Source organism: Mustela putorius, unplaced genomic scaffold, assembly GCF_011764305.1.
Source record: "Mustela putorius furo isolate JIRA1106 unplaced genomic scaffold, ASM1176430v1.1 tig00003834_pilon_pilon_pilon, whole genome shotgun sequence".
NCBI lineage: Eukaryota > Metazoa > Chordata > Mammalia > Carnivora > Mustelidae > Mustela > Mustela putorius.
This window is the reverse complement of record NW_025421987.1, coordinates 84,413,641-84,425,774: the sequence shown is the minus strand read 5'-3', so window position 1 is coordinate 84,425,774 and position 12,134 is coordinate 84,413,641. Positions and strand designations below refer to the sequence as shown.

At 37.1% G+C, this 12,134-nt stretch overlaps 1 protein-coding gene across 3 annotated transcripts in view; it reads left to right on the top strand.

The window, feature by feature from the left end:
• MCF2L2 (MCF.2 cell line derived transforming sequence-like 2) overlaps positions 1 to 12,134 on the top strand; it is a 247,975-nt gene that overhangs the window by 79,479 nt on the left and 156,362 nt on the right. For all 3 annotated transcript variants that reach the window (XM_004745499.3, XM_013052557.2, XM_045088666.1), the window contains 2 exons: positions 4,889 to 4,979; positions 7,447 to 7,566. In XM_004745499.3, the coding sequence (XP_004745556.2) occupies positions 4,889 to 4,979; positions 7,447 to 7,566 (211 nt within the window). The remainder of the gene's footprint in view (positions 1 to 4,888; positions 4,980 to 7,446; positions 7,567 to 12,134) is intronic.

Genomic DNA, 12,134 nt, shown 5'->3' with positions numbered 1-12,134 from the left:
CTGTCTCTTCCTCTTCTTAGAAGGACACTAATCCTGTCAAATTAGGACCCCACCCTTACACCTTATTTAGTCTTTATCACCTCCTTGCAGGCCCTTTCTGTAACTATAGTCACATTTTGAATTAGAACTTCAAGATACAAATTTTGGAAGGATATGTTCAGTCTATAGCCCTTGCTCTCTTTTTGAATTTTTCAGATATTTTAAGCATTCCACTTAATTTCCTCTATTGTATTTTAAGCAATGGTTTCTATAGTGTTATAGTATATAATACTATATATCATGTATTTAATATATACATATATATTTTGCACATATAATGTATTTAATATTTATTGTTTTCACCTTTTTAAAAAAGATTTTATATATTTATCTGACACCGAGAGAGTGAGCCCAAGCAGGGGGAGCAGTAGGCAGAGAAGGAGAATCAGGCTCTCCACTGAGCAGGGAGCTCTATGCAGGGCTCAATCCCAGGAACCTGGGGTCCTGAGCTGAAGGCAGATGCTTAACCAACTGAGCCACCCAGGCCCCCTGTTTTCACTTTTAAGAGTCAGTAGTCTTTTTGTGAAATGAAAAACACAGCTGATAATATTTATGCAATGTTTACGGTACTCTTCATTCTTTTTGCAGATTCAGGTTACTGTGTAGCATTATTTCCTTTCATGGATGGACATTCCTTAGCCTATTACCAGAATAAGCAACCACCACTTCAAATGAAAGCCTTTTCTAGTAGTAGTTGCTGGCTATGGAAACAACTCTTGACTCTTAACCCTCTCTGGAATTTGTTTATTTAGCTTTCTTTATTTTCAGTGTTCCCTAATGTCTTTTAAGGACAAATATGTTTTTTTTTAAAGATTTTATTTATTTATTTGACACAGAGAGAGAGAGATCACAAGTAGGCAGAGAGGCAGGCAGAGAGAGAGGGAGAAGCAGGCTCCCTGTTGAGCAGAGAGCCTGATGTGGGCCTCTATCTCAGGACCCTGAGATCATGACCTGAGCTGAAGGCAGAGTCTTAACCCACTGAGCCACCCCGGTACCCCAAATATGGGTTTTTTACTTAACCAGTTTGTTGTTGTTGCTGCACCAGCTGCTTTATGGGCACCTTAATCTCACACTGCATCTCATTAGATGTCAGCAAACCTCAGTGTCACTATCAGTGTTTTGGGCAATAAAGAAAACTAACTGAGCTGAAGAGGAGTCAGCAGCATTCATTGTGCAGCCTGGCCAGCTACCCTCGAGGTTTTTTTTTTTTTTCTTACTCAAATTCAGTTAGTTAACATGCAGTATAAAATTAGTTTCAGATGTACAATATAATGATTCCACACTTTCAACCATCAGTGCCCATCGCAAGTGCACTCCTTAATCCTTATCACCTATTTCTCACATACTCCCCACCCCCTCCCTTCTGATAACCATCAGTTTGTTCTCTGTGGTTGAGTCAGTTTCCTGGTTTACATTTCTCTCTTTTTTTCCCTTTACTCCTTTGTTTTGTTTTCTTAAATTCCACATATGAGTAAAATCACATGGTATTTGTCTTTCTCTGACTGACTTATTTTGCTTACATAATACTCTCTAATAGTTTTTTTTTTTCCAATGTAAGAACAAAAGTCTTCCTAATCATCACTGAATCTCCTTTTCAGGCTGTTAATTTTTCTTACCCTTTCATGCTTCCCACTTTGTTCAGCCTGGAGAACATCCTTTAATATTTCTTGAAGTGAATGCCTACTGGCGATAAATTCTCTCAGCTTAATTATCTGGAAACACCTTTATTTCACCTTCATTTTTAAAAAAGATTTTATTTATTTATTTGACACAGAGAGAGAGAATGAGAGAGAGCACAAGCAAGGGGACCAGAGAAGGGAGAAGCAGACTCCCTGCTGAGCAGGGAGTCCAATGTGGGGCTTGATTCCAAGACTCTAGGATCATGACCTGAGCCAAAGACAGTTGCTTAACCAACTGAGCCACCCAGGCACCCCTCACCTTAATTTTTTAAAATAAATTTTTATTTGGTATATAATGCTAAAAGGGTCCCTTTTTTCAGGTTACTCCTTGAAAGATAACATTCCATTGGATTGTAGCTCCCATAGTTTCTGTTAAAAAGCCAGTGATTGCTTTTTGTTTAAACATTAATCTCCTGGAGGTAATGTGTCTTTTTTCCCATTGGTTGCTTTTTTTTTTTTTTAAGGTTTTATTTATTTATTTGACAGACAAAAATCACAAGCAGGCAGAGAGGCAGGCAGAGAGAGAGGAGGAAGCAGGCTCCCTGCTGAGCAGAGAGCCTGACGTGGAGCTCTATACCAGGACCTTGAGATCATGACCAGAGCTGAAGGCAGAGACTTTAGCCACTGAACCACCCAGGTGCCCCCCATTGGTTGCTTTTAAAGGTTTCTCGTTATCTTTAATTTTGAGCCACTTGGCTCTGATATGTCTGGATGAAGCTTTCTTTGTATTTATCCTGCTTGGTATTAGAAGAGCTGCTTGAATCTGTGAATTGATGTCTTTGATCAGATACGGAAATTTCTTCATTATTACTTTTTAAAATATTGTTTCTATAACATACTCTCTCTCCTTTCCCTCTGGGACTCTGTTCATGGCCCATATCTCTTTAACATTCTATCCTTTCTATTTCTCTGTGTTTCACTTTGAATATTTTCAAGTTGTATGTTTTCAGTTTCACCTATCTTGTCTTCTGCTATGTTCAGTCTGCTGTTAAGTCCACTGAGTTCTTAATTTCAGATATTGGTGTTTTGTAATTCTAGGAGGCTCATTGATTCTTTATTATAGTTTCTAATTCTCTGCTGAAATAATGTATCTTTTGATCTATTTTGTCTACCCTTTCCTCTTTTTTTTAACATATTGATCATAATCACATTAAAGTTTTTTCTGCCAAAAACCAGGATTATCTTTGAGTTATTGACTATTTTTGACTTTGAGTTATTGACTATTTCATATCTTATTTATTGTTTTCTTCTTGCTTTTTTGCATTTCTAATAATATTTTATGCTGGATATTGTAGATTATACGTTATAGAGGCTTATTTGCTTACAAAAAGTATTGAGTTTGATCTGATGGGAAGTTAAATTACTGGTAGTTCACCTTGATCTTTTTGAAGACTGCTTTTTAGGTTTTCTTAGGGCAGGTCTATTTCTGCTTGGTCCTTATTCCTAGAGTATAGCCTTAATCCTGTGGCAATTCCTATGACGTTTCATTTATCCTAGAGTATTGCCTTTCTGGAGTTTCACCTGAAGGCCCAGGCTGCTCTTCAAAGTCTGTCTGTTTTGGGTAGGTCCAACGCCTACTGTCTTTCTTTCCCCAGAACTACACAAACTTTATAATTTTTCATCAGTTTTCACATGTGTAGTTGCTCTTCTCTGTCAGCCTTCTGGAGTCCTGCCTGAAATAGTGGGGCGTGGGCATTGGCAGTGTTAAAGGAGAACTTCCATGAAAATTTCTGGGGTTCCCTCTATGTTCCTCCTCAGGTTCTAGCAACTTTTGCTTCTATAATCCCCAGTCTCTGCCTCTTTTACCCAGTGAGACCCCCCCCCACCTTGTACTGTGGCCTGGAAAGTGTTCCCAGTAAGAGAACCTGGGTCATTGTAGAACTTTGATAATGGCTTGGTCCAGGAATACCTATTTCAGATCAACTACTTGTGTTTTCTCAATGTTTGCTTAGATCTTAGATCTTCTGCCTTACCCCCATACAGGCACTCATTATGGTAAAGCTTATCTTTTGCCTAATATTAGAGAGTTATTAAACGTTTACTAGAGGCCATCTACTTTTCATGTACTTGATCTCTTTTCATTGCCATGACAAGGACATATGAAATAATCATAATATTAGTATATATACAATGTATATGTACCAAGCACCAGGCATTGTTTTGAGCCTCTTGTGTATTTCTTATCCATACTCATTTAATCCTCACATCAACCATATAGATAGGTACTATTTTGGTTCCTACTTAACAAATGGGGTCTCTTAGAAACTATAGAGGTTAAGTAATTCCACCTTCCACCCCCATACACACTATATAAATGGTGGAATTAATGTTTCATACCTAGGCAGTCTGGCTTCAGAATTTATGCTTTTAAGGACTTCATTTTTGGTGGTATTATTTTCATTTTATGGCTGTGGAAACTGAGCTTTAGAGAGGGTGGTTGACTTCCCCAGGTCACAGTGCTATTAAGTGGCAGCTCTAGGATCTAAGCCACTAGAATCCAAAGCCTTTGCTCTTTCCTGTATATAATAGTTCCTCCCAAAGAGAGAAAGAAGAAAAATATTTTCATTTTGGGGATATTAGTTTAAAAGAATTTTGTGAGGACTTGGAAGGGAGTAAAACAGCTTCCTTTCATTCTTGATGAGAATAATATCTTCTTGTGCATATAATTTTCTGGCTGTTCATCATTGGGCATTGGAAGGGGGTTGTAATTCCCATAAACGTGGTATTTCTGAACACCTCTAGAATTCACTCCTAAGGAAGCATATTGATAGCTCCATGTATGTCAGTTTTGGGAGTGGAAGGATGGCAGAGCTCAACCTTGCTTTCCTTTGCATATACTTACACATATGATTCCTACCTGACATGTGCATTTTCCTCTAAGTCTGAGCACATGTGCTCCTTGGGTGTTTTGGACACTTGACAGCCACAAACAGAGCCTTGAGAGGGTTTGAGACAACAAATAATTCTGTTTTGTTAAGGCTGCCGGGCTTAGATGAAGAGAGGAAGTTGATTCTTTTGTCAGGGAAGTCAGACCAGGTTTTCCCTTGTGCCACATGGCGTGTTTACGCTTGAGCCCAGGGTACCGGAGGCTGTAGAATATCCTGGTGAGGGAGCTGCCCAGAACCCCTGTGTCTCACCTGGTCTCTGATACTGATCATCCTTTTTTGCAGTGTGGAGGCTGCCAGCATCGGATTCATCATTGTTATCGACCGGCGACGGGACAAGTGGAGCTCCATAAAAGCATCATTGACACGAATAGCTGTAAATATTCACTTTTGTGCTGTTATTATAAGAAGTAATTTAAATTGTTTGTTCAACTATTTTCTCTCAAAGTCACAGGGAAAAGGCAATTGTTTTATGCCAAATTTTAGGAAGGTCTTTGTAGCAGAGGCTGTTGGGTCACATCCATGTTCCCTCTGCCACCTGCCTGTCTTGACAGACAATTCCTGAGCCTGTCAAAATCTTCCTGAATCTACCTTATTGACCTCTTTGGTCACTGAATGGGGGGCGAATAGGGAGTGCTGGGAAGTTAATGCCCCAGGAGTGACAAACGACTGAGTTATGGGAGTTGATGGATATGGGAGTTGATGGATAAATGCCCCAGCCTCCACACCCCTCAGAATTCTGAGATATGTACCACACAGTATCTCAGAGAGCCCCAACCCTTCTTGCCCCCTGCAGTGCCCCATCTTATTACACTGGCTTTCCTGTTATCACTTTCTCACTCTCCCCCACTCCTCTGTGTTTCCTGGGATCACTTCCTCAATAAACTATACCCAAATCCTTGTCTTAGATTTTCTTTGGTGAGGGCGGTCACCCAGTGTAAGCCAGCCTTCATTTTGTTATTCAAATTAGTTTTCCACATACTGAAAGATACTGGACAAAACAGACAAAATATAATATGTGCTTGCTTTTGGTATGAGATTGTACAACCTTGGATGAATTTCCTTTTCCATCTATTTAGTCTGATTTTGATCCCTGTTTGTTGCCTTTCAGCAAGTAGATGTATCCTTTCTCTCTGTGGGGACAGGGAACTCAACCACATGTGCAGGGAGAGACACCTCAGGGCAGCCATGCCAGCATTTCCACCAAAGCACAGGCTTCCTAGGGCAGGTGAGAAGGCCGAAGAGGATGGGATATGGTAGGGTGATGTGTGTGTGGAGGCTGGGGTAGGAGAGGGACTTTAGAAGCCTCATTCATGCCTACTTACAAAGGTAGTCACACATGCATACATGCACATACATGGAGTCTCAGACCTAGAGCCTCAACCAGAAATACAAATAGTGTCTCAGTCTATTTGTCCTACCATGATGTAACAAAATGCAAGCTGCTTCTGTTTAGGAGCTTGCATTTCAAACATTGGGGGAAAGGAAAACTCCCTTCCCCTTGTGTATGGATTGTTTTGTTCCTTTGGTTTAGTTTTGGCTAAAATTTTTGGGAAAATTTTAGTTTTTGGGAAAAATACAATGGTAGTTGATGGCTTGAGGCTTTAGACCCTTGACAGGGCCCATGAATATTTTAGAGGACTGGCCTCAAGAGAGTTCTGGTTTTCCAGGATCCATTGACAATACTTGAATAATCTAAGACTTGAGCCTAATTTGTTCAATAATTACATTATCTTTATGAGTAAAAGACACTGTAGCACAGGGATCCCAAAACCTGGCTTCCAATCAGAATCTCTTCAGGTACTTGTCGAAAATAGATATGTGAAGTTCATCCCTATTCTAGTGAATCAGAATATTCCAAGCTAAAGACCAGATTGCTTTTTAATACTTTTTTAAAGATTTTATTTATTTATTTGACAGACAGAGATTACAAATAGGCAGAGAGGCAGGCAGAGAGAGAGAGAGGAGGAAGCAGGCTCCCTACTGAGGAGAGAGCCCTATGAAGACCAGATTACTTTTTAACAAGCACTTTAGGAGGTTGCTTTTTGGGAACCACTAGAAGGAAAGAAAGCCATGAGCAATGGGAGGCTTGGAGTCCCCGTTTGTGCCATTAAGTTGTTATATGAATCTGAGTTATCTCATTTCTCAGGAACTTGCCTCCAGAGGAAGGCAATGCTTCTTGAAAGCAACTTGGCAATAACATGCATCAGGAATCATTGAAATACTAAGTCTTTGACTCAGTAATTCTTTTGGGAAACTATCCAAGGAAAGTATTCCAAAATGTGGATTAAGAAATATAAAAGTATGAAAAAGTCTAAATCATTAGCAATAAGGGATTGGTTAAGTAATTGTGCACCCATGAAAGATAATATTTCCAAAGAATTTTTAAATAATAGAAATAAAACTCATGGTATAATATTAAGGGCGAAAAACATGTTACAAAATATTTCTACAGTGTGAATTTAACCATGATAAAGATATTTCAGTTGAGAAAATAGCCTGTAAATAATTAGATTGGAATATTAAAAATGGCTATGAGATCATGGGTAGTTTTGGTGGTTTTCTTTTTCTAATATATACTTTTATTTCCAATTTTTTCTGTAAGAAGTTTGAAATACTTTTATAATCAGAGAATTTTTTTTGTTGTTTTTTGATTTGTTTTGATTTTTAAGGAAAGGTTTGTTTTTTTCAAACAGTATGTTTTTCAGCTCTGAAATCCTGTGATATATACTCTAATTCTTTGGCATCTGTGTTGTCTCCTTAAACTTTCCTGTCTGTGATCTTGGGCAAGAGGAGACCAATGGATGTGACATTTGCCCTAAAACTTTCCATGATCCTTCCAGGTAGCATTTCCAGGAAACTTGCAGCTCATATTCATCCTTCGTCCATCTCGCTTTATCCAGAGGACATTCACTGACATTGGCATTAAATATTATCGAGAAGAATTTAAAATGAAAGTGCCGGTAAGCATGACTTTTCATCTTGTCTGCATTTGGTCAGGGCCTGTCTAGAAGGTGACATTTGAGCTGAGTTTGTAAGGGAGGTAGGACTCTATAGGCAGAGAGAGGAGAGGCATTCTGTATAGAGTGAAGAGCACATGTAAGGACATGGAGACGGGAAGGACATACTTTACGTGAGGTCCACAGGGAGGCCCCATTCTTGTTGGACTATATATAGGACAATTGTTTGGAAGAAAAAAAGTAGAAAACATGGAATAGGTTTTCGCTGTAAGAATAAGAGCTCTGGATTTTATTCAGTAGGCAGGGGGGATCCAGTGAAGGTTTTTCAGTTGGAGAATAACTTGGGTAAAGTGGTATTGCAGTTATATAATCTGAAGGTAGAAGTGACTGAAAGAGGGAGAGTTATTTTAATAGTATGGGTAAAAGAAAATAAGGATCTAAAATAAATATAGGCAACTGTAGAGTAAAAGTAAAACCAATATGTGATATACTCATAAAACAAAAATAAATTAAGATGACAAGAGTAAATATTTTACTGATAACTTTGGCAGAGATGGGGGAAACAGGCACTTTCATACTTTGCTGACTGAAATGAAGTTGGTAATGACCGATATGAAGGACTAATTGGTGCCATTTATCAAAAATTAAAGGATTTACACTCATTGACCTTCCAATAAAAGTTATTCCACAGATATTCTCATACATGTGTATATATAATGATATTAATTACCAAATCATTTGTAAGAATCAATGATTAGATTGGAAATACCATAAATAAAATGATTAGGAATACCATAAATAAAAAAATAAATAATGGTCTGCACAATCAACTAAATACTTTGTAGCCAGCAAAAGTGATAAGGCATACAACCACAAGAAAAGCAAGTGGCAGTTATCATACACCTAACCAATGACCCAACCAAAAGAAATGAAAACATGCGTCCACAAAAAGACCCTTACAAACACAAATGTCCATCAACACGTGAATGGATAAAGAAATTGTGGCATAGTCACATAATGGAAGAACAAGCAATAAAAAAGAGTAAAGTATTGTTTATTTTAACAATATGGACACTCTCCATAATATTCTCCTGAAAGAAGGAAATTAACCACTAAAGAGTATATATTCTATGATTCTTCTTATGTAACATTTAAGAAGAGACAAAACTGAACTAGAAAATCACAATGATGGCTGCTGTTAGGGCTGAGGTGGAGTGGAGATTGATTGGAAGTAGGTATAAGGGAATTTTCTAGGGAAATGTGTATCTTGATTGGATGGTGTTACATGTGTGTATACAGTTGTCAGAACTAATTGAACTATCACCTTAAAATCTGTGCATTTGATTGATGTAAATTACATCTCAATTGAAAAAGAAAAAACAAAAAGGAAAAAATAGGTAAGATGAATCGATAGTGATAGAAAAGTTTCTAATATATATTTTTGTTTCAGTTTTTGTTTAGTTGGAAATAAACTCAGAAAAATTTCAAGAATAAGATTGATACAAAGAACATTCTATGCTCTTTACCCAGATTCATTCACCTATTGTTAGCGTTTTATTCCCATTTGCTTTATTATTTACTTATTATTTGCTCCTCCTATAGATAGATTACCTCTTTTTCTCTATTATACATATATAAATATATATATTTATTTCTCTATTCATAGTATATATAGATAGGTTTAAATATAAAGAGATATGTATATTATACATATATGGAATATGTATATGTATATTTGTATATATAGGATCTAGTTTAGAATCAAACAGTACACATAGTTGTCATGTCTCTTTAGTTTCCTTTAATCTGAAATATTTCTACAGTCTTTCTTTGTCTTCTATAACATTAGCATTTTTGAAGAATACAGTCCTTTAAAAACAAAACTTACCTTATTTGGGGGTCACATGATGATTTCTCGGGATTTGATTCAGATAATGCATTCCTAGTTAGAATACTGCTTAAGTGATGTCATGTCCTTCTTATGGTGTCACATGTGGAAAACACAGTGTTCATCTGCCCCCCCATTGATAACATTAATTTTGGTCCCTTAGTTAAGGTATTGTCCAGTTTCTCAAATGTTTCCATTACAACTAATACAGAATCTTTGGAGAAACATTTTAAGATCACACAAATACCCTGCTCCTCAAAAGATTCCTCTCTATATTTAATACCTATTGGTAATTCTTACCTGGAATGATCTTTATTAATTTGATTGCAAAATAATGATTTCCCAACTATAATACTCTCTGAACATATACTAATCAGAAGTTGGTACTCTACTGTAAGCTAGAGCTTTCCCTTCTCCCTTATTTATCTATCATCATAAGACATACATATATGTCTCTTTCTCTCTAAATATATTTATTTATCCTAGAAATCATAGAGTTTACACTGGTACTTTAAATTTTAGGTCATCATCAGTGATCCCTTATGTGGGAAACTTTACACTAGTTGCATGTAAAAAAGTAATTTAATCTTTAATATTAAAAAATCTGGCAAAACCCAGAAAACATCCATCATGAAAGCAAGATACTTTCTGTAAAAAGAAAGTCACATAGTAGGTCATTAAAAAAAACTTTTTTAGGTCTTCTAGCATGTATTTTTAAGTGGGGATAAAAGCAAAGGGAAAATAATATGGATAATATATTCCCATTTGAATAAAATAGAAGTGGCTTGTATGTGATTGCATATAATAGCACACCTTGGGAAGGCTGTATAAGACATCAAAAAACTGGTTGAAGTGATTGCCTCTTGGATGTAGGAGGTCTGGGGGTAGGGGTGAGAGGAAGACTATTTTCAATTTAGCTTAACTCTTTCTGTTTGAATTTATTATCACATACGCATATTAACTGTTCAAAATCAAAAAGCTCACTTTAACTGAAATTGCTCTGAGAAAATATTTAATCCATCTCAATGAAAACTGACTGTATCTCAGATAAGGGATTTTTCAGTTTCTTTTCCCACTTTTATTTTCCCTCTTTTGGTTTAATTTTATATTAATACTCAAATTTCCTAAAACACTTCTTCCCTATATTTTGGGTGTTAACCAGACACAAAAGGTATTTCCTATTCTATTTTAAATACTTATTTCAAAATAACTTGAGTGTTTAAGAGAAAATGTAAGCCATAAGCTTCTTATTCCATTTTCCTGAACTGAGTAACAGCACTGGGGAAGGGATGACTTACAAGAAATGAATGAACTTTTTGTAATCCTCATAAGCTTGTTCCCCTTCAGAGATAAAGAAAATTGTTTCATGTCACTCAAAAAGGTTTGGAGTTAGCACTAAACATTTGACCAAATGTCAAATACATGTTTCTCTGGTTGTGTATAAAACACATCTCTCCAAGAGATAGTATGTATACAGATACATATGTGATTTATGCCTTGCTTTTCATGTGGTACATCTATACTAAAGAGAGAAGGACCATCTACTTTGTGTTGATACCATGTTTTTAGTTACTTCTATATGTGGTAATGTATATTGATACCTTGTCCATTATATTTTCAATTTTAAACTTAAAATCAACTTTTTAAAAGCTCTCTGTCACTCATACTAAAGGCTTATTAGTAGGGCATTTTTAAAGATTTTTTTTTTTATTTGACAGAGAGAGATCACAAGTAGGCAGAGAGGCAGGCAGAGAGAGAGAGAGAGAGGAGGAAGCAGGCTCCCTGCTGAGCAGAGAGCCCAAGGCAGCGGCTTAACCCACTGAGCCACCCAGGCGCCCAGTAGGGCATTTTTAAATGCTAAACATTTTCCTTGTCAACTACTGTTTCACCTGTGGAAGATGATCACATTCTCTCTGTTCTTTTTTTTTTTTAATTAGATTTATTTATTTTCAGAAAAACAGTATTCATTATTTTTTCACCACACCCAGTGCTCCATGCAATCCGTGCCCTCTATAATACCCACCACCTGGTACCCCAACCTCCCAAACCCCCACCACTTCATGAATCATGAGAGACTATGGACTCTGAAAAACATTCTCTCTGTTCTGATGCACCACAGAGTTCAGTGTAATGTTACCAAACTTGATGGAACTAGACTTCAAAATACATTTAGCCTTTTATTTATTTTTTTAAAGATTTTTATTTATTTATTTGACAGACAGAGATCACAAGTAGGCAGAGAGAGAGAGAGGAGGAAGCAGGCTCCCCGCTGAGCAGAGAGCCCGATGTAGGGCTAGATCCCAGGACTCTGGGATCATGACCTAAGCTGAAGGCAGAGACCTTAACCCACTGAGCCACCCAGGTGCCCCTACATTCAGCCTTTTCAATGACAGTCCAAGCTGTTGGTTTGTCTTCCTTGCTTTGTTTTTATTTTCTTTTAATCTTTAATTTTTTTAAATTCAAATGTTACTTAGTTAACATACAGTGCAGTATTGGTTTCTAGAGTAGAATTCAGTGATCCATCACTTACCTAAAATAGTCAGGGCTCATCACAAAAATGATACCCTTCACCCATCCTTCACCTATCCTGTCCCATCCCCCCACCTCCCTCCCTCCGTCAACCCTCTTTGTTCTTTTGTTCAGAGTTTCTTATGGTTTATTTCCCTCTCTCCCTTTCTTCTGC